The following is a 19,523-nucleotide window of genomic DNA, read 5'->3' as shown; positions in this document are numbered from 1 at the left end:
GCAACCTACTCAACACGATTTCCTAATTCTTTGGCGGTTCCAATCCTGGTAAATTTTCTTTGCCTAAGACATTTCACTGCCTCAGACATTCCTAGACTTGGTTAATCTTTAGAAATTGTTCATCTGTGAAATTATAAATTCACTGCAGCCTACCTCCTGGGCTCAAGCGATGCTCCTGCCTCAGCTTCCCGAGTAGCTGGGACTACAGGCACATGTTACAACACCAAGTCAATTCAAAAAAATTATTTGTAGAGATAGGGTCCTGCTATGTTGCTCAGGCTGGTCCTGAAATCCTGGACTCAAATAATCCTCTTGTCATGGCCTCTCAACATTTTAATCACTTTTTTGAAAACAGTGTCAACTCTCTTACCAATTTTTCTTCTGGTACACTTGCTTTGAAAAACTCAAGAACAATCCAAGTCTTTGGCTTCTTGACAGCTATATTTAGAATTGTTTAATGCTACAGAAAAACCATGTAGCTGAGAAGCTTGATATAATTATAAATTTAAAATTTTTAACTTGATACTTTATGCTAGCCAGCTATTCTATGTGTCACCAGGATTTTTAGCTACTTCTTCACAGCAGCTGTTTCCAATATTTACACTACTCATATCTAATTCTATCACCCTCACCTACCAGTAGACTCTGCTCCTTTATCATTTAGAAGCCTAAGTCATTAGATGAGACCTCCTCAACTACTTAACAGCAGTCCTGGAAAATTATTTTTATTTCCTGGCCTTCCCTTTATCTATCTTTAAGATCCCACCGCCTCACAAATTCTTCTTTTAGATGTCCTCACCTCAATTTATTACCATCGTTTCTTTTACCTACAACCACACTTTATCCCCTGGCTCCTTAAATACTTTCCATTGCCTTCTTCCTCCCCAGTTCATAGCCAATTTTTAAAAAAGATTTGTCTAAACGATATGTATTCCTTATCTTTTGGCAATTTGGCTTTCATCTGCATTGCTTTACTACAGCTGCCCCTGCCAAGGTTATCAGTGAGTGCTTTGTTGCTAAACACATTTTAAACAATTTTTCCAACCAGTAAGCAAATAAATACAGTTTGTTGTTAAATTCAAAGGACACTTATTAGCTGTGTGACTTTACCCTTGCTGGTATCTTCATTTGTAAAATGGGAACAATGGGATGGGTGCGGTGGCTCACACCTGTAATCCCAACACTTTGGGAGGTCGAAGCGGGTGGATTACCTGAGGCCTGGAGTTTGAAACCAGCCTGGCCAACATGGTGAAACTCCATCTCTTTAAAAAAATACAAAAATTAGCCGAGCATGGTGGTGCATGCCTGTAGTCCCAGCTACTTCGGGATGCTAAGGCAGGAGAATCGCTTGAACCTGGGAGGCGGAGGTTGCAATGAGCCAAGATCACACCACTGCACTCCAACCTGGGCAACAGAACAAGACTCCATCTCAAAACATAAACAAAAACAAAAATAAAATGGGAACAACAGTAATTATCCCATTGTTCTAAAGAATAAATGAGGTAATATTTCCAGTACACTTAACATATAATAAAAAGCCAATGAAAGTTAGCAGGTTCCTGATCATTTTTCCAAACTGCTGCTCCTTTGACCTCCAATATTCTTCCTCTAGGTCGTTTTCTGATTCTCTGTTCTTTCCAGCAGTGATATGTCTGAAGTCTACACTATTAGAAGTTCTGCTCTACAGATTATTTTTTCTTCCTCCTCTTTTTAACTTCTGACTCCCTCCAAGTGTGAGTTATGTGCCTATTCTAGGTACTCCCACAATAGCAGAGCATATATCACATACCATATTGTAACCACCTCTTTACCTTTCTTCATCTTCCATTAGATTGTAAACCTTAAGGGAATATAGAGGATACTCATATTACATAACCTCACAGCCCAAGAACCTAGCATACCTGGCACATCGAAAGTACTCTATAAATATGTGTTAAGGAAGTATGAACATATAAAGAAGAAAAAGTGTTGAAAGATACAGACCTAACTGTTAATAGCAATGATGGGCTTTTAGGGGGTATAATTATGAATAATTATTTTCTTCTTAATTAATTCATTTTCAATTTTATCTTACTGAATATCAATAAAGGAGAAAGGTAATCATTAAACATTAAAGGCGGCCGGGCGCGGTGGCTCATGCCTGTAATCCCAGCACTTAGGGAGGCCGAGGCGGGCGGATCACGAGGTCAGGAGATGGAGACCGCAGTGAAAACCCGTCTCTACCAAAAATATAAAAAATTAGCCGGGCATGGTGGCTGGTGCCTGTAGTTCCAGCTACTCGGGAGGCTGAGGCAGGAGAATGGTGTGAACCTGGGAGGTGGAGCTTGCAGTGAGCCGAGATGGCGCCACTGCACTATAGCCTGGGCAACAGAGCAAAAAAAAAATTAAATAAACATTAAAGGCTATATTTAAGTAAGATTTTTCAAATTCAAATAAATTATTACTGATGTCAGAAAAACGGCAGAGTTAAGAAATTTCAGATATCAATTGCAACAACAAAACGAAAGCTGGAAACCAATCATAATCACCTGTCCAGAACTCTGGAAGCTCATGGGACCCAGCAACCAGGAGGTAAACACCTGGTTTGATGGGAGAGGGCATGAATCTCAACAGTGAAGGGAATCTATGTCAGGGTCACAGGTTGACCATAAAGATAACAGAACTATAACTTCAAGGCCTACACAAAACAAGGAATACAGACTTTGTGAAAGTAGTTTAGAAAAGTCAGAATGGTGGACTGCGCCCTACAAGAACCAAAAGCAATCTAGAAAGAGGGGAAGAACCAGATTTTTAGAGTTATCACATTATAGTACTTAAAATGTCCAATTCCTAACAAAAAACTACAAATCACATAATCAGGCAAATATGACTAACTCACAGGGGAGAAGAAAGAATTAGGAATTAACCCTGAGGAGGCCCAGATTTTAGAGTGACTAGTCAAAGACATTAAATCAACTGTCTTAAATATACTCAATGAGATAAAAGAAACAAAGATAATTATATGTATGAACAAGCAGAGAATACTGATAAAGAGACAGAAATAATTAAAACAAACCAAGCAGGAATTCCAGGACAGAAAAGTATAACAGCTGAAATTAAAAATTCATTCTAGGAGGATTCAATGGCAGACTATAGCAGGCAGAAAAAAGATTCAGCAAACCTGTAGATAAGGCAATTGAAAATACTCAGTCTGAACAGAAAGAAAAGAGAATGAAGAAAAACAAAATCTAAAGAACCTGCAAGACACAATCAGAAATACTAACATACACATCATGGAATTCCCAAATGGAAAGACAGAAAGTGGCAGAAAAAAATATTTGACGAAATAATGGTCAAAAACTTGCAAATTTTATGAAAGATGTGAATTTATACATCCAAGAAACTCAGTGATCTCCAAGCAGGATGAAATCTGAGACCCACACTGAGACACATTAGGGTCAAATGGTTGAACATGTGATAAAGAGATAAAGGATAAAGGTCTCTTCAGAGCAGCCAAGAAGGAAGTGACTCATGTTAAAGGATCCTCAATAAGAATAACAGCTGATTTCTCATCAGAAACCAGAATGGCCAAGAGGCAGTGGTGGGATGACATCCTCAAGTTCTATAAAAACAAAAAACAAAAAACCCCGTTGATGAACGGGGTCAACGAACAACTCGTCAACCAAGAATTCTTTTTTCTTTTTTTTTTTTTTTTTTAAAGAATCTTATATCCTGCCGGGCGCGGTGGCTCAAGCCTGTAATCCCAGCACTTTGGGAGGCCGAGACGGGCGGATCACGAGGTCAGAAGATCGAGACCATCCTGGCTAACACGGTGAAACCCCGTCTCTACTAAAACTACAAAAAAACTAGCCGGGCGAGGTGGCGGGCGCCTGTAGTCCCAGCTACTCGGGAGGCTGAGGCAGGAGAATGGCGTGAACCCGGGAGGCGGAGCTTGCAGTGAGCTGAGATCCGGCCACTGCACTCCAGCCTGGGCGACAGAGCGAGACTCTGTCTCAAAAAAAAAAAAAAAAAAAAAAAAAAAAAGAATCTTATATCCTATATAAGATTTGTCTTTGTCCAAGAATAAATACAAAATCAACACATTTTCCAAATAAACAAGAGCAAAGGGAGTTTGTCATTAGTAGACCTGTCATATGAGAAATGCTAAAGTGAGTCTATCAGGCTGAAATGAAAGAACACTGGAGAGTAATTTAAAGCCACAAGAAGATATAAGTAAATCTGGTAAAAGTAACCATATAGGTACATTTAAAAGACAGTATTATTGTACTTTGGCTCATAACTCATTTTTTTCATACATGATTTAAAAGGAAAATGCGGCTGGGCGTGGTGGCTCATGCCTGTAATCCCAGTACTTTGGGAGGCCAAGGTGGGTGGATCTCCTGAGGTCAGGAGTTCGAGACCAGCCTGGCCAACATGGTGAAACCTCGTCTCTACCAAAGATACAAAAATTAGCCGGGCTTGGTGGTGGGCACCTGTAATCTCAGGTACTCGGGAGGCTGAGGCAGGAGAATTGCTTGAACCTGGAAGGCGGAGGTTGCAATGAGCCGAGATCGTGACACTGCACTCCAGCCTGGGCAACAGAGTGAGACTCCGTCTCAAAAAAATAAATAAATAAAATAAAAATAAAAGGAAAATGCATAAAACAGTAACTGTAAATCTAAGTAAATGGGAATACAGCCTATAAAGACGTGATTTGTGATAATAAAAAATAAAAGGAGGGAAATTACAGATGTAGAGGAGCAATGTGTCCGTAAGCTATTGAAACAAATTTGCTATTATTTGAACTAGGTTGTTATAAATTTGAGGTGTCAGCTGTGATCTAAAACCTAATGAAACAGTTAAAAATTTTACAAAAGAAAAGTCAGAAGGTTCACCACAAAAAAGTCAACTAAATACAAAAGAAAGAGGCAAAATTGGAGGAATTCAACAAAAAACAAGACATGCAGAAAATACACAGCTAAGGCCAGGCGCGGTGGCTCACGCCTGTAATCCCAGCACTTTGGGAGGCTGATGCGGGTGGATCACGAGGTCAGGAGATCGAGACCATCCTGACGAACACGGTGAAACCCCGTCTCTACTAAAAATACAAAAAAATTAGCCGGGCGTGGTGGCGGGCGCCTTTAGTCCCAGCTTCTAGGGAGGCTGAGGCAGGAGAATGGCGTGAACCCAGGAGGCGGTGGAGTTTGCAGTGAGCAGAGATCGCACCACTGCACTCCAGCTTGGGTGACAGAGCGAGACTCCGTCTCAAAAAAAAAAAAAAAAAAAAAAAACAGAAGAAAATACACAGCTATTTAGCAAAACTCCTTCCTTATCAGTAATTACTTTTTTTTTTTTTTTTTTGGAGACGGAGTCTCGCTCTGTCGCCCAGGCTGGAGTGCAGTGGCCGGATCTCAGCTCACTGCAAGCTCCACCTCCCGGGTTCACGCCATTCTCCTGCCTCAGCCTCCCAAGTACCTGGGACTACAGACGCCCGCCACCTCGCCTGGCTAGTTTTTTGTATTTTTTAGTAGAGACGGGGTTTCACCATGTTAGCCAGGATGGTCTCCTCTCCTGACCTCGTGATCTGCCCGTCTCGGCCTCCCAAAGTGCTGGGATTACAGGCTTGAGCCACCGCGCCCGGCCAGTAATTACTTTTAATGTAAAAGATATTTCATGTAACAGTAGAGATAAGTGGCTATTTTATTATTAGATAAAACAGATTTAAAGTCAAAAAGCTAACAAGAGACCACAAGGACTATACTGATAAAAGGTCAATCTAGCAAGAAAATGTGACTGTAATAAATATATACAAAACAAACAAGAAAGTCCCCAAATCTATGAAGCAAAAAATCAACAGAATTGAAGGGAGAAATAGAGTGCTTTAATAAGAACTGGAGACATCAATAACCCATTTTCTTTTTTCTGTTTAATTTTTAAAAAAGAGACAGAGTGTCACTATGCTGCCAGGCTGGTCTCAAATTCCCAGGCCCAAGCAATTCTCCCGCTCTGGCCTCCCAAAATTGCTGGGATTACAGGTGGGAGCCACCATGCCTGGCCAAGAATAAAATGTTTAGAAATAAATTTAACCAAGGAAGACAAAGACCCGTACCCAGAAAACTACAGAACAGTGCTGGAAAAATAAATAAGATAAAATAAAATAAAATAAAATAAAAATAAAAAATTAACGGCCTAAATAAATGCAAAGACATCCTGTGCTAACAGATTAGAAGATTTAATACTGGTAAGATAATATCACCCAAGGCAATATACAGATTCAATGCCATTCCTATCAAAGAACAATGGAATTTTTTAGAAATATAGATAAATGCAACCTAAAATTCATAGGAAATATCAAAAGCCAAAACAATCTTGAAAAAGAACAGAAATCAGCCCTTCCAATTCTGAAACTTATTATAAAGTTACAGTAATGACAGAGTTACATGGTATAAGGCCAGACATACAAATTAAATAGGATTGAGAGCCCAGAAGTAAGCCCTTGCATATACGGTCAGTTGATATTTGACAAGGGTGCCAAAACCAATCTTTGGGGAAAGAACAGTCTCTTCAACAAATGGTACTGGAAAAATTGGATATTCACAAACAAAATACTGAATCTGAATGTTTACCTTATACCACCTGCAGCAATGAATTTACAATGGATCAAAGATCTTAACTAAAGAGCTAAAACTATAAGTCATGGAAGGAAATGCAGTAAAATTTTCTTTTTTTTAAGACAGAATTTTGCTGTTATTGTCCAGGCTGGAGTGCAACGGTGCGACCTTGGCTCACCGCAACCTCCGCCTCCCAGGTTCAAGTGATTCTCCTGCCTCAGCCTCCCGAGTAGCTGGGATTACAGGTGCCCGCCACAACACACAGCTAATTTCTTATATTTTTAGTAGAGACAGGGTTTCACCATGTTGGTCAGACTGGTCTCGAACTCCTGACCTCAGGTGATCCACCTGCCTCGGTCTTCCAAAATGCTGGGATTACAGGCATGAGCCACTGTGCCTGGCTAAAAACACAGTAAAAAATTTTTATGAACTTGGATTTGGCTCCTTAATTATGATAACAAAAGTACTGTATAGGCGACAAAAGAAAAAATACACTGGGCTTCATTAAAGTGAAAACTTTCGTGCATCAAAGGATACTATCAAGAATGTAAATGATATACCTGATAAGAGATAAACACCCAAATCCAAAAAGAACTCTTACAACTCAATAACAAAAAGATAACCCAATTAATATAAAAGGGCAAAGTCACTGGACATTTCTCCACTTAATTGTATGATTAAAAGTGGTTAAAAATGGCAAATTTTGCTATATATATTTAACACAATTAACAAAAAAAATTGTTTCTGACAAAATAACTTACTAGTTTCCATAAAGTTATGTAACTACATTTTGAAAACCTTAAACAAACAAAAAAAACAGACCAGGTTTCCTGTCACCCAGGATAGAATGTGGTAGCTGGATCAGAGCTCACTGCAGTCTTCCACTCCTGGGCTCGAGCAATCCTTCCACCTCAGCCTTCCAAGTAGCTGGGATTACGGGTGAGAGCCACCACACCCGCCATGAAAAACATTATTTGGAACTTCAAATTACATGGTAATTTAAAAATTATGTTTAAAGATACACAAAAATGGAAATGATTTCAGCAAGATGGTAGAACATCTAGAAAATATTTAAGACAAGAATACCATCTTTAATGCACCAGAAGCAGGAGAAGAACTGAGTGATGCCACCACTGGTAAGAGAAACAGTTCAATTTCAGACTGCACCATCCTGATCTCCTAAACTGTCAGAACATCACTTGCACACAATTTCCCCAGAAATTCTGAGATGAGAGGAGGGAACTGGAGGTGGAACTCCGAGCTCTCCACAAGTCTGGGAAGCCCACTCCAGTCCTGTCCCATGAGAACCACTGGGAGTGCTAGATGGGCAGAACCATCTGGGATGAACTGGGGACAAAGAGCAGGGCACTGATTGTGCTTGAACTTCCGTGACTACTCAGTGCTCCAGTCAGTGGCGACACCATGTTGAAGCTACTATGGAAAAACAGTATGATGGTTTCTCAGGCTGGGTGTGGTGGCTCATGCCTGTAATCCCAGAAGTTTGGGAGGCCAAGGTGGGAGGACTGCTTGAGCCCAGAAGTTCAAGACCAGCCTGGGCAACATAACAAGATCCTATCTCTATAAAGAGAGAGAGAGAGAAAAAAGGTTTCTCAAAAAAACAAAACAAAACAAAAAAAAACCAAAAACAGATCTGCCATATCATCCAGCAATCCCACTGCTGGATATATATCCAAAATAAAGGCATTCAGTACATCTTGGCCGGGCATGGTGGCTCATGCCTGTAATCCCAGCACTTTGGGAGGCCCAGGCGGGTGGATCACTTGAGGCCAGTAGTTGGAGACCACCCTGGGCAATATGGTGAAAACTGGTCTCTACTAAAAATACAAAAATTAGCTGGTCGTGATGGTACACGTCTGTAGTACTAACTTCTTGGGAGGCTGAGGCATGAGAATAGCTTGAAGTGGGGAGGCAGAGGTTACAGTGAGTTAAATTAATGCCACTGCACTCCAGCCTGGGCAATAGAGTAAGACATTTGTCTCAAAAAAAAAAAAAAAAAAAAAAAAAAAAAAAAAAAAAAAAAAGAAAGGAAATTAGTACATCTAAGAGACAGATGCATTTCCATGTTTACTGTAGCACTATTCACAACAGCCAAGATATGGAATCAACCTAAGTGTCCCACCACAGATAAATTAATTAGGAAAATGTAGGATATATACACACACAATGAAAAATTATTCATCCATAAAAAAGAATGAAATTCTGTCATTTTCAGCAACATGAAGAGAGCTTGAAGTCATTATGCTCAGTGAAATAAGCCAAGCAGAGACAAATATCACATGGTCTCGCTCATATGTGAGCACTAAAAGAGTGAAGGCACTTTTTTTGTGAGCACTAAAAGAGTGAAGATCCTAGCACTTCGGGAGGCTGAGGCAGGAGGGTCACGTGAGTCCAGGAATTTGAGACCAGCCTGGGCAACACAGTGAGACCCCATCTCTACAAAAAACATAAAAATTAGCTGGGCATGGTGGCACATGTAGTCCCAGCTACTCAGGAAGCGGAGGTGGAAGACTGCTTTAGCCCAGGAGGTCAGGGTACAATAAGCCCTGATCACACCACTGCACTTCAGCCTGGGGGTAGAATAAGAACTTGTCTCATTAAAAACATAAAATAAAATAAAAATGAAGATCTTATACAGGCAGAGAGTAGAAGGGTGGTTACCAGAGGCTGTCAAGTGTAGAAGGAAACGGGGAATAAAGAGAGACTGGGTGCCAGGTGCAGTGGCTCATGTCTGTAATTCCAGCACTTGGGGAGGCTGAGGCAGGCGGATCATGAGGTCAGGAGACCAGCCTAGCCAACACGGTAAAACCCCATCTCTAACAAAAATACAAAAAAAGAATTAGCCAGGAGTGGTGGCAAGCACCTGTAGTCCCAGCTACTCAGGAGTCTGAGATGGGAGAATCACTTGAACCAGGGAGGCAGATGTTGCAGTGAGCCAAAATCGTGCCACTGCACTCCAGCCTGTGTGACACAGCAAGACTCTATCTCGGGGGAAAAAAAAGAGACTAGTTAATGGGTACAAAAATACACTTACATACAAGCAGTAAGTTCTGACATTTGATACCACGGTAGGGTGACTATAGTTAACAATAACTTATTTGTATTTTAACAATTTTATTGTTACTATTATTTTTTAGAGACAGGGTCTCACTCTATCACCCAGGCTGGGGTGCAGTGGCTTGATCATAGCTCATTGCAGCCCCGATTGCCTGGGATGAAGAGGGGATGGATATCTTAATTCTTCTGATTTTCTCATTACACACTATATGCATGTACCAAAATATTATGTGTACCCCATAAATGTGTACAATTATGTATCCAAAAAAATTTTTAAAGATACTCGAAGCTGTTGCATGCTAGACAGAACAAAGAATAAAAAATATGCTCCACTGTTTTCAGTTCCAACTCCAATTATTTCACACACTTCAGTACTCTTCCCATATTCAAACCCTCTCAAAATAAATAGTAAAAATCAAATATAATATCTAAGATAACCAAACTAACCTATTTCAAAGACTTAGATAGCTTGACTAGCTGCAAACAAACAGAAAAGGAACAACCAAAACCTGGCAGATGGGAAAATTTTTGAAAGATGAAACTGGCAATTTATAATAAATGAATAAAACCATAAGGAGATTCTAATTCTAATGGAAATATAAACATAATAATACATAATTTACCATTTATTGAAAACTAAACATAATTTTTAGAGTTCTCGAAAAACAAGACTTACTCTTTGATATCACGAAGCTGATCAACATCTTGTGATCTTGTGAAATCTGGATCATGGGCCAGAAGGTGAATCATGTATGGAACTACATATTCAGGCAACAGTGATAATAATTTCTCTGAAGTAAAAACATTATTAAAAACAATCTTTATAAAATGCCTTAGTGGACTGAGTTCTAACCACTTAGGTTTCCATTTTTTCCCTCAGTTATTTCTAAATTAGGCGCAATATGATACCTGGATACTAAAATACTTTGCACTTCACTTTTCAATTTCTTTTTCTGGTACCTGGTATGGAGTTATATTTCACTTTTGAAAGATATTAAAGTCAAAGGTATCAGATATTAAACCCATTAAACAACAGGTCCCTGGCAAAGCTAGGAAAAAATTATTTAGTCTGACATCCGAGCAATATGTTCAAATTAAACCACACTCCTGATCCTGTAGGAAAAATGCAGTTTGCCAGGAGTTAATGCAGCATAAACAGGACTGAGAAGTTCAGTTTTTAAGTACATAATAACTACAATGACAGTATTCTATAAAACTCCCAGTTTTATTATAAACTATAATAGAAACACATGACAAGAAAAAAAAACTAAAAATTGATACACTGACAAAATATATTTGCACACAGAGAACTCTGAGTTACTTACCAGTAGCCATAGGGTTCTGTTTAATGTATTCCCTGCGTATACTGATATTTTTCAGTAAACACTGTCGTGCGTGTGCTCTTCTCTCCTTCACAGGATCTTTGGCACACAAGGCAAAGATCGCCATATACTCCAATGGGAGCAGTAACTTCACAAGTGCCTTATGTAGCTTCTGAGCAAATATCTGCCTTACTTGGTAACATTCATCCTACAGCAGCACAGAAAAACTTAAATTGGCAACCATTTATTAAACAAAAACCCAGTAGTTTAAGTATTCTTAATGTTTTCTTCAATTAAAAAAAGATAATTATATGGGGGAATAAATAATGTAATAATTGGAAGACAGTTAACAGGTAATAATAGCAGTACCTTTTGTGCATATATTCACATAATAAATGGATTTGTATCCATAGAAAAGTAATGTATTCAACTTTGAAGACAAGTAATTGACAAAAATAAGATTGTTACTTACATTAATAACAAGTGCACAGAGTTGAAACTGTTCTGGGGTAATAATTTCATGGTAACAAGGTTCCTGAGCAAGCTTCATTATGGCACTACCAGCAGCTAATCGCAAGCGAGACATATCAGATTTACTATAAACAAACAAAAAAGAAATAAACATTTCCTATAACCATTATCATTCATAAAAATGCTTTTGTCCCTTTTTGAATATAGGGTCCTTAGAGGATAATTTATGCTTAAAATGAAGTACAAATATGGGAAAGTTACTTTGAGTCCATGAACTTAACACAAGGGATTGTGACTTTCATAATCAAATCAAATCATTGTGACTTTCTGATTACAAATGTACCTGCCTTCATTTCTAGTCCAGCTCTAAGTTAGATACTTTACCACATCCCAACAACTCTGCTTATTCTTGCAACCACAGTAATTGCAAGGTTAGGAAAAGCTCTTTACATCAGGAGTATCCCTCATTTTAAGGGAAATACATATTGATTGTCAAAAACTTGATTAAAGTGGCTGGACATGGTGGCTCACACTTGTAATCCCAGCACATTGGGAGGCCGAGGTGGGCGGATCACAGGTCAAGAGATTGAGACCATCCTGGCCAACATGGTGAAACCCTGTCTCTACTAAAAATACAAAAAAATTAGCTGAGCGTGGTGGTGCGCACTTGTACTCCCAGCTACTCGGAAGGCTCACGCAGGAGAATTGCTTGAACCTGAGAGGCGGAGGTTGCAGTGAGCCAAGGTCACACCACTGCACTCCACCCTGGCGACAGAGTGAGACTCTGTCTCAAAAAAAAAAAAAAAAAAAAAAAAAAAAAAGAAAACTTGATTTAAAAAACCACAAAGAATTAAAAAAAAAAAAATCACCTATCATAATTTAAAATCTATTTCCTGCATATAAACGTGTAACAGGAATCTAGCTTTATGCATGCTGAAATGGCAGGGCTGCAGTTAAGAGGGAAGAAGTATCAGACAAATACCTAAAGGATATGAAATATAAGAGCCAGTGTCTGTCTGAGTTTCTGGGGCTGACCTCCTTTTGCAGAATACAGTTTTCAAATGGAACCTATGAAGCCTTGGCACTCCCACCCCCACAGTATGAATTTTTATTACTTATGTGGTAAAATGTGGTAATGAACGGGATGACATGGGAGTCTTTCTACTTCGACTTCTATGTGGAACACAGCATGGCTTTTATATTTATTGTGACCACTTCACGAAATGCAGAAAGCTAGCCGGAACCCACTGGGATTGTTGCTAAGCATACAGAGGAAAAAACCTGGCACTCTTGGACAACAGAATTGTTACAATGAGCACTGGTAACAATGAGGGAGCCTCAAATGGTTTCTATGGCATTCATTCAGGAATCAAAATTAATAGCTATTATGTGAGTGCTTACTCCATGCCAGGCAGGTGTGAAAAACACTTTATAGGCTTTATCTCAATTAATTTTCACTCCATAAGATGAGGAAATTGCAGCTTAGAAAAGGTAATACTATATTATATGATACCCAGTTAGGATCTGTCTAATGGGTGTTCATTCCATGGTTAACCATTCCCCTATTTTTTGTGATGGAAAATAATGCTGCAGGAACATGCTTGTGTATATGCTTTCATACGATTCTTTTTTTTTTTTTTTTTTTTTTTGAGACAGAGTCTGGCTCTGTCACCCAGGCTGGAGTGCAGTGGCCGGATCTCTGCTCACCGCAAGCTCCTCCTCCTGGGTTTACGCCATTCTCCTGCCTCAGCCTCCGGAGTAGCTGGGACTACAGGCGCCCGCCACCTCGCCCGGCTAGTTTTTTGTACTTTTTAGTAGAAACAGGGTTTCACCGTGTTAGCCAGGATGGTCTCGATCTCCTGACCTCGTGATCCGCCCGTCTCGGCCTCCCAAAGTGCTGGGATTACAGGCTTGAGCCACCGCGCCCGGCCCATACGATTCTTTTATACTCATGAATTATGAGTGTAAAAATAAAGAGTCAAGGATAACATTTTTGAGGATCTCGATGCACAAATGCCGAAGAGTCCTGCCAATTTATACTCATAGGAGTAATGAAGGAACCCATTTCCATGATCATACTGAGGAATTATTGCTTATAAAATTTTTTTTTCTTTCTGATTTGTAAGGAAAAGAGGTACTGCTTAAGTTCAAATTGTATTGACTGCATTTAGTGATGTTAAACTTTTAAAAGTAAACTGATAATAGCTAATCTTCCTCTCCACTGGGGGCCCTGCCTAGGTATCACTAACTTGTAAGAGCTTGTTATTATTATGCCTTTGCCATATACTGTACATAATTACCTCCAATTTAAAGCTTTCATTATCCCTAACACAGTTCTAAACAGTGTTATAAAAGGCTGCCCTTGGCTTATTCTATGATAAAAATAGGGTGTGGTGGTGCACACCTATAGTCCCACTACTCAGGAGTCTGAGGCAGGAGGATTGCTTGAGCCCAGCTAGCCTGGATAACATAGTAAGATTCTACTCCTAATTATAATAATTTTTTAAAAAATTAATAGCATAGCACTATCACATATCTAGCCAAGGCTGGAGTACGACGACATGATCTCGGCACACTGCAACCTCAACCTCCTGGGTTCAAGCGATTTTCATACCTCAGCCTCCCCAGTAGCTGGGATTATAGGCATGTGCCACCACACCTGGCTAAATTTCTATATTTTTAGTAGAGACAGGGTTTCAACATGACCTCAATTAATCCGCCTGACTTGGCCTACCAAACTGCTGGGATTACAGGCGTAAGCCACTGTGCTCAGCCTCATAAAGGAATGATTAAACCTCTGTCCTCTAAAACAAATTTTTAAACAGGAATGCATCATATGTAGAATACTTTAGTTATCTATGTTGGTAATCTTGGCCCCCTACTAAATCAAGAATTTGCAAGAAACCAGGATCATGAAAAATCGAGCTTCTATTTTCATCTTAAAATGAGATGGCAATTTTACAGATTAAAAGTGAAAATGTGTAACAATGTAAACAATCTCTGTGTGCACATGTGTACACACCCGAATTCGTATAAGAAGAAGAAGGCTTAAACTCTCTCGAGCCGCCATTGAAATTTTTATTTATTTATTTATTTATTTTAAGACAGGCTCTCGCTCTGTTGCCCAGGCTGGAGTGTGGTGGTGCAATCTCAGCTCACTGCAACCTCTGCCTTCTGGTTTCAAGCAATTCTCCTGCCTTAGCCTCCTTAGTAGCTGGGATTACAAGAATGTGCCACCACTCTGGCTAAGTTTTGTGTTTTTTTTAGTAGAGACGGGGTTTCATTACATTGGCCATGCTGGTCTCGAACTCCTGACCTCGTGATCCGCCCATCTTGGCCTCCCAAAGTGCTGGGATTACAGGCATGGGCCACCGTGCCTGGCTGCCACTGAAATTTTTATTACTTTCATGAGACTTGAGTCACTCCGCTTATTTAATCACTGTAATACAGGGAAGCTCTTTGAAGGCAGGCACTTTTCCTACTTATTTTTGCTGCAATGCTTTTCACACTGTTTTATGGAGCAGAAATTTAACAAATATTTGTTTAATTGAACTAAATGTTGATGCTAACTGTAATAGTACAATACAGTGATTATGATTACATATTTACTGGAAAAAGTTCCTCTTCTTTAGGAATGAAGAAAAATATATTGGCACTATTAAAATAACAATACTAACAGACAGACAAGCCCTAAATGAGTACATAAGATTTGACCCTGAAGAACATGGTGTAATTACACCATTCAGTATTCATTAGGTAAATAATTCCTATGTAAATTCTACCAAAATTTCAGCACTAATAAAACTGGAAAGAAAGACAAATCTCACCTGATCCTCTTTTGCTCTGTCAGGTCACCCTCACTAACCAACATCGCTGATAATAACCGAAGGGTTGAATTGGCAGATTTAGACTGGTTGTTTTTCATACCCAACAGCCACCTTACCAGAAGTTTAATTGCCTGTACCTATAAAATATTAACATGCTAAAAAAAGAGAGCAACTTAAAATTCCTATTAAAGGGAAAATTAATTTATATTAATTAATGAGATTATTCATCTCCATCAGCAGACATTTCATTAAATAAATCTATGGGATAATAACAGTAACAATAAGAACTAATACTTACTCTGTGCTTAACCAGTGCCAGATACTTTTCTTAGAGCTGTACATGTATTAACTTACTTAATCTCTCAAAAAACTCTTATGAGGAAGATTTTTTTCCCAACAGGTAAGGCAATTGAGACACATTATTATGATAGATAACTTGCTCAAAAGTCTGTTTCCAGGATTTAGGCTTTTCATACTTAGATGTTTGTCCAAGATTTTGAAACTATTTGAAAACATATACTTTAAAAACAATTTAAACTATACAGGCCGGGCGTGGTGACTCACGCCTATAATCCCAGCACTTTGGGAGGCCAAGGCAGGTGGATCACTTGAGGTCAGGCATTTGAGACCAGCCTAGCCAACATGTTGAAACACTGTATATACTAAAAAATCCTGTCTATACTTAAAAAAAAAAAAAAAAAAATTAGCCAGGCATGGTGGCACATGCCTGTAGTCTCAGCTATTCAGGAGGCTGAGGCATGAGAACTGCTTGAACCCGGGAGGCAGAGGTTGCAGTGAGCCGAGATTGTGCCACTGCATTCCAGCCTGGGTAACAGAGCACTCTGTTTCATAAAAAAACAAAACAAAACAAAACAAAACAAACAAAAAAACTGTACTGATTGTAGTGACTGAAAATAACTTTCGAGTCTCATAGTTTTGTGGTATTGAAAGACTACTTTGAAGAAACCATCAAGTCTGATTCAGTCTCATTTAACATTCTGACCCCAAAAAAAAGGGAATTGCTATAATTATTGGTAGTCATAATTACTTAGAAATGTCTAGTCAAAAGATTGTTACCAATATATACGTGAAAGAGCCAGCCAAAAAATCAAGGTATTATTTATTTATTGACAGCCTGGAAAAATGAATTTGATAGAATATATGATGACTATGAAGCAACACAAAGTGAAACAGATTATCAAGGAAGATGATACAATCTTATTTTAAATCCCAAACCCACCACTTTTAAACTGAGCTTTACATTTATTAAATCCACAAATTTAGTAACAATCATCTATCTGCTCTGTCGCCCAGGCTGGAGTGTATTGGCATGATCACAACTCACTGTAGCCTTGACCTTCTGGGCTCAAGCGATCCTTCTGCCTCAGCTTCCTCCTTGCGTAGGTGGAACTATAGGCATGCACCACCACACCCGGCCAAATTATTATTATTATTATTATTATTATTATTATTATTATTTGAGACCGAGTTTCACTGTCGCCCAGGCTGGAGGGCAGTGGCACAACCTTGGCTCACTGCAGCCTCTACCTCCCAGGTTCAAGCGACTGTCATGCCTCAGCCTCCGAAGTAGCTGGAATTACAGACGTGCAACACCACGCCTGGCTAGTTTTTGTATTTTTAGTAGACAAGGGGTTTCACCATGTTGGCCAGACTGGTCTTGAACTGATCTCAAGCCATCTGCCCGCCTCAGCCTCCCAAAGTGCTGGGATTATAGGCGTGAGTCACCATACCTAGTCCAACTAAATTATTTTTAATATTTTGTAGAGACACGGCTCACTATGCTGCCCAGGTTGGTCTTGAACTCCTGGGCTCAAGCGATCCTCATGCCTCTGCCTCCCAAAGTGCTGGGATTATAGGTGTGAAAAAAAACCAAAGTGTTATATATTGTATTTATTGACAACCAGGAAAAATGAATTGATAGAATATATGATGACTATGAAGCAACAAAAAGTGAAACAGATTATCAAAGATGATACAATCTTATTTTAAATCCCAAATCTGCCACAGTGACCAGCTTGACAATTATCTGTCTTTGCCAAGTTAATATTTATATGCTTGTAGATAGTGGTGGTGAGGCTGGATTTAAGATGCCTCTGAGCACCGTCATTCTATAAACAACCTCTCTAAAAAACAGCCTTATTGAGACTGCTTTAGCAGGCAGAAGATACTGACATATAATAAACAATGACAACTACAATGTCTCAAGAAACAATTTTTTGCAAATAATTTTAAAATAAATTTTAAAATAAAGCACTTCCTTAAGAAAAGCTTGTTGAATAAAAAAGGCTCTCGGCTAGGCACGATGGCTCAAGCTCATGGGGGTTGAAGTGGGAGGATCAGCTGAGCCCAGGAGTTCAAGACCAAACTGAGCAACACAACAAGATCCCATCTCTGTTTATTAAATGTTTAAAAGGTGAGGAAGATAACTACGAATGTTCCTTTTTTAAACATGAAGATTATCAAGGCCTAAACAAATTTACCTTTGCTAGTACTTCAGGGGAAACTTCTTCATCTGGAGACCACAGTTTTCCATTCTTTTCACCTGTTGACTATAGACAATTGAATAAATTTAGCTATTAGCATGAAGAAAAAAGTTTAACTTTTTGCTGATTAAGTTTTTCATGTTGATCAACACAGCCTCTGAGAAACCGATGGGAACATCACCAACCAGAGCTTGTAAAAGGACAAAGTTAGAAGACTCATACTTCCCAGTTTTGAAACTTACTATAAAACCTACAGTAATCAAAACAGTGTGGCTGGTACTGGCAAGGACAGACATACAGACCAATGGAATAAAGAACCCAGAAAACCCTTGCATATATAGTAGTTCATTTTTGACCAGAGTGCCAAGACCACCTTTAGGGAAAGAACAGTCTCTTCAACAAATGGTGCTAGAAAAACTGGATATTCAGCCAGGTGCAGAGGGTCAGTGCCTGTAATCCCAGCACTATGGGGGGCTGAGGCAGGTGGATCACTTGAGGTCAGGAGTTTGAGACCAGCCTGCCCAACATGGCAAAACCCCGCCTCCACTAAAAATACAAAAAATTAGCTGGGCATGGTGGTGCATGCCTGTAGTCTCAGCTATCCAGGAGGCTGAGGTTGGAGAACTGCTTGAACCTAAGAGACAGAGGTTGCAGTGAGCCAAGATTGCACCACTTCACTCCAGACTGGGCTACAGAGTGAGACTTCGTCTCAAAAACACAAAAACAAAACATAAATGGATATCCACAAGAAACAAACACACAAACAAAAAAAGAAACTAGATTGTTAATATATATAAGAATTAACTCAGAATGAATCAAATATCTCAATTTAATAGCTAAAACCATAAAACTCTGAAAAGATGACATAGGGAGAAATCTTCATGATCTTGGATCTGGTAAATATCTGATAACGGTTTAATACACAGAAAATGTAAACAACTCTTAAAACTCAACAAGAAGCAACCCAACTAAAAGCAGGTGAAGGCAGCATGGGCAACATGGCGAAACCCTGTCTCTATAAAAAACTACAGAAATTAGCCAGGCATGGTGGCATGTGCTGGTAGACCCAACTTCTCAGGAGGTTGAGGCAGGAGGTATTGCTTGAGTCTGTGAGGCGGAGGTTGCCGTGAGCCAAGGTTGCACTAGTGCACTCTAGCCTGGGTGACAGAGTGAGACCATGTCTCAAAAAAAAAAAGAAGAGTGGGGTAGGTGAAGGAATTTAATAGCTCTCCAAAGAAGATATACAGGGTAGTCAATAAGCACAGAAAAAATATCCTTGACATCATTATTTATTAGGAAAATGCAAATCAGAATCACAATGAGATACCACTTCTTATGCACTAGTATGGCTATTGCTTTTGTTTTTCTTTTTTGAGATGGAGCCTTGCTCTGTCGCCCAGGCTGGAGTCCAGTGGCACGATCTAGGCTCACTGCAAGCTCTGCCACCCGGATTCACGCCGTTCTCCTGCCTCAGCCTCCCGAGTAGCTTGGACTACAGGCACCCACCACCACGCCCAGCTAATTTTTTGTATTTTTAGTAGAGATGGGGTTTCACCGTGTTAGCGAGGATGGCCTTGATCTCCTGACTTCTTAATCCTCCCGCCTCGGCCTCCCAAAGTGCTGGGATTACAGGCGTGAGCCACTGCGCCCAGCCGGCTATTGCTTTTTTAAAAAGGAAAATGACATGTAACCCAATAATGTTATTCCTAGATATATACCCAAGAAATGGGAGAA

The 19,523-nt window shown here is 39.6% G+C and overlaps 1 protein-coding gene across 2 annotated transcripts in view; it reads right to left on the bottom strand.

The window, feature by feature from the left end:
* The window catches only part of PDS5A (PDS5 cohesin associated factor A), a 167,873-nt gene that overhangs the window by 33,381 nt on the left and 114,969 nt on the right, over positions 1–19,523 (bottom strand). For both annotated transcript variants that reach the window (XM_008017599.3, XM_038008616.2), the window contains exons 22-26: positions 17,787–17,855; positions 15,286–15,422; positions 11,460–11,583; positions 10,991–11,195; positions 10,342–10,456 (exon numbers count right to left, since the gene is read on the bottom strand). In XM_008017599.3, coding sequence (XP_008015790.1) covers positions 10,342–10,456; positions 10,991–11,195; positions 11,460–11,583; positions 15,286–15,422; positions 17,787–17,855 — 650 coding nt within the window. The remainder of the gene's footprint in view (positions 1–10,341; positions 10,457–10,990; positions 11,196–11,459; positions 11,584–15,285; positions 15,423–17,786; positions 17,856–19,523) is intronic.

The sequence above is a fragment of the Chlorocebus sabaeus genome, chromosome 27 (assembly GCF_047675955.1).
Source record: "Chlorocebus sabaeus isolate Y175 chromosome 27, mChlSab1.0.hap1, whole genome shotgun sequence".
In the NCBI taxonomy this organism is placed as follows: domain Eukaryota; kingdom Metazoa; phylum Chordata; class Mammalia; order Primates; family Cercopithecidae; genus Chlorocebus; species Chlorocebus sabaeus.
This window is presented reverse-complemented; position numbering and strand designations above follow the sequence as displayed.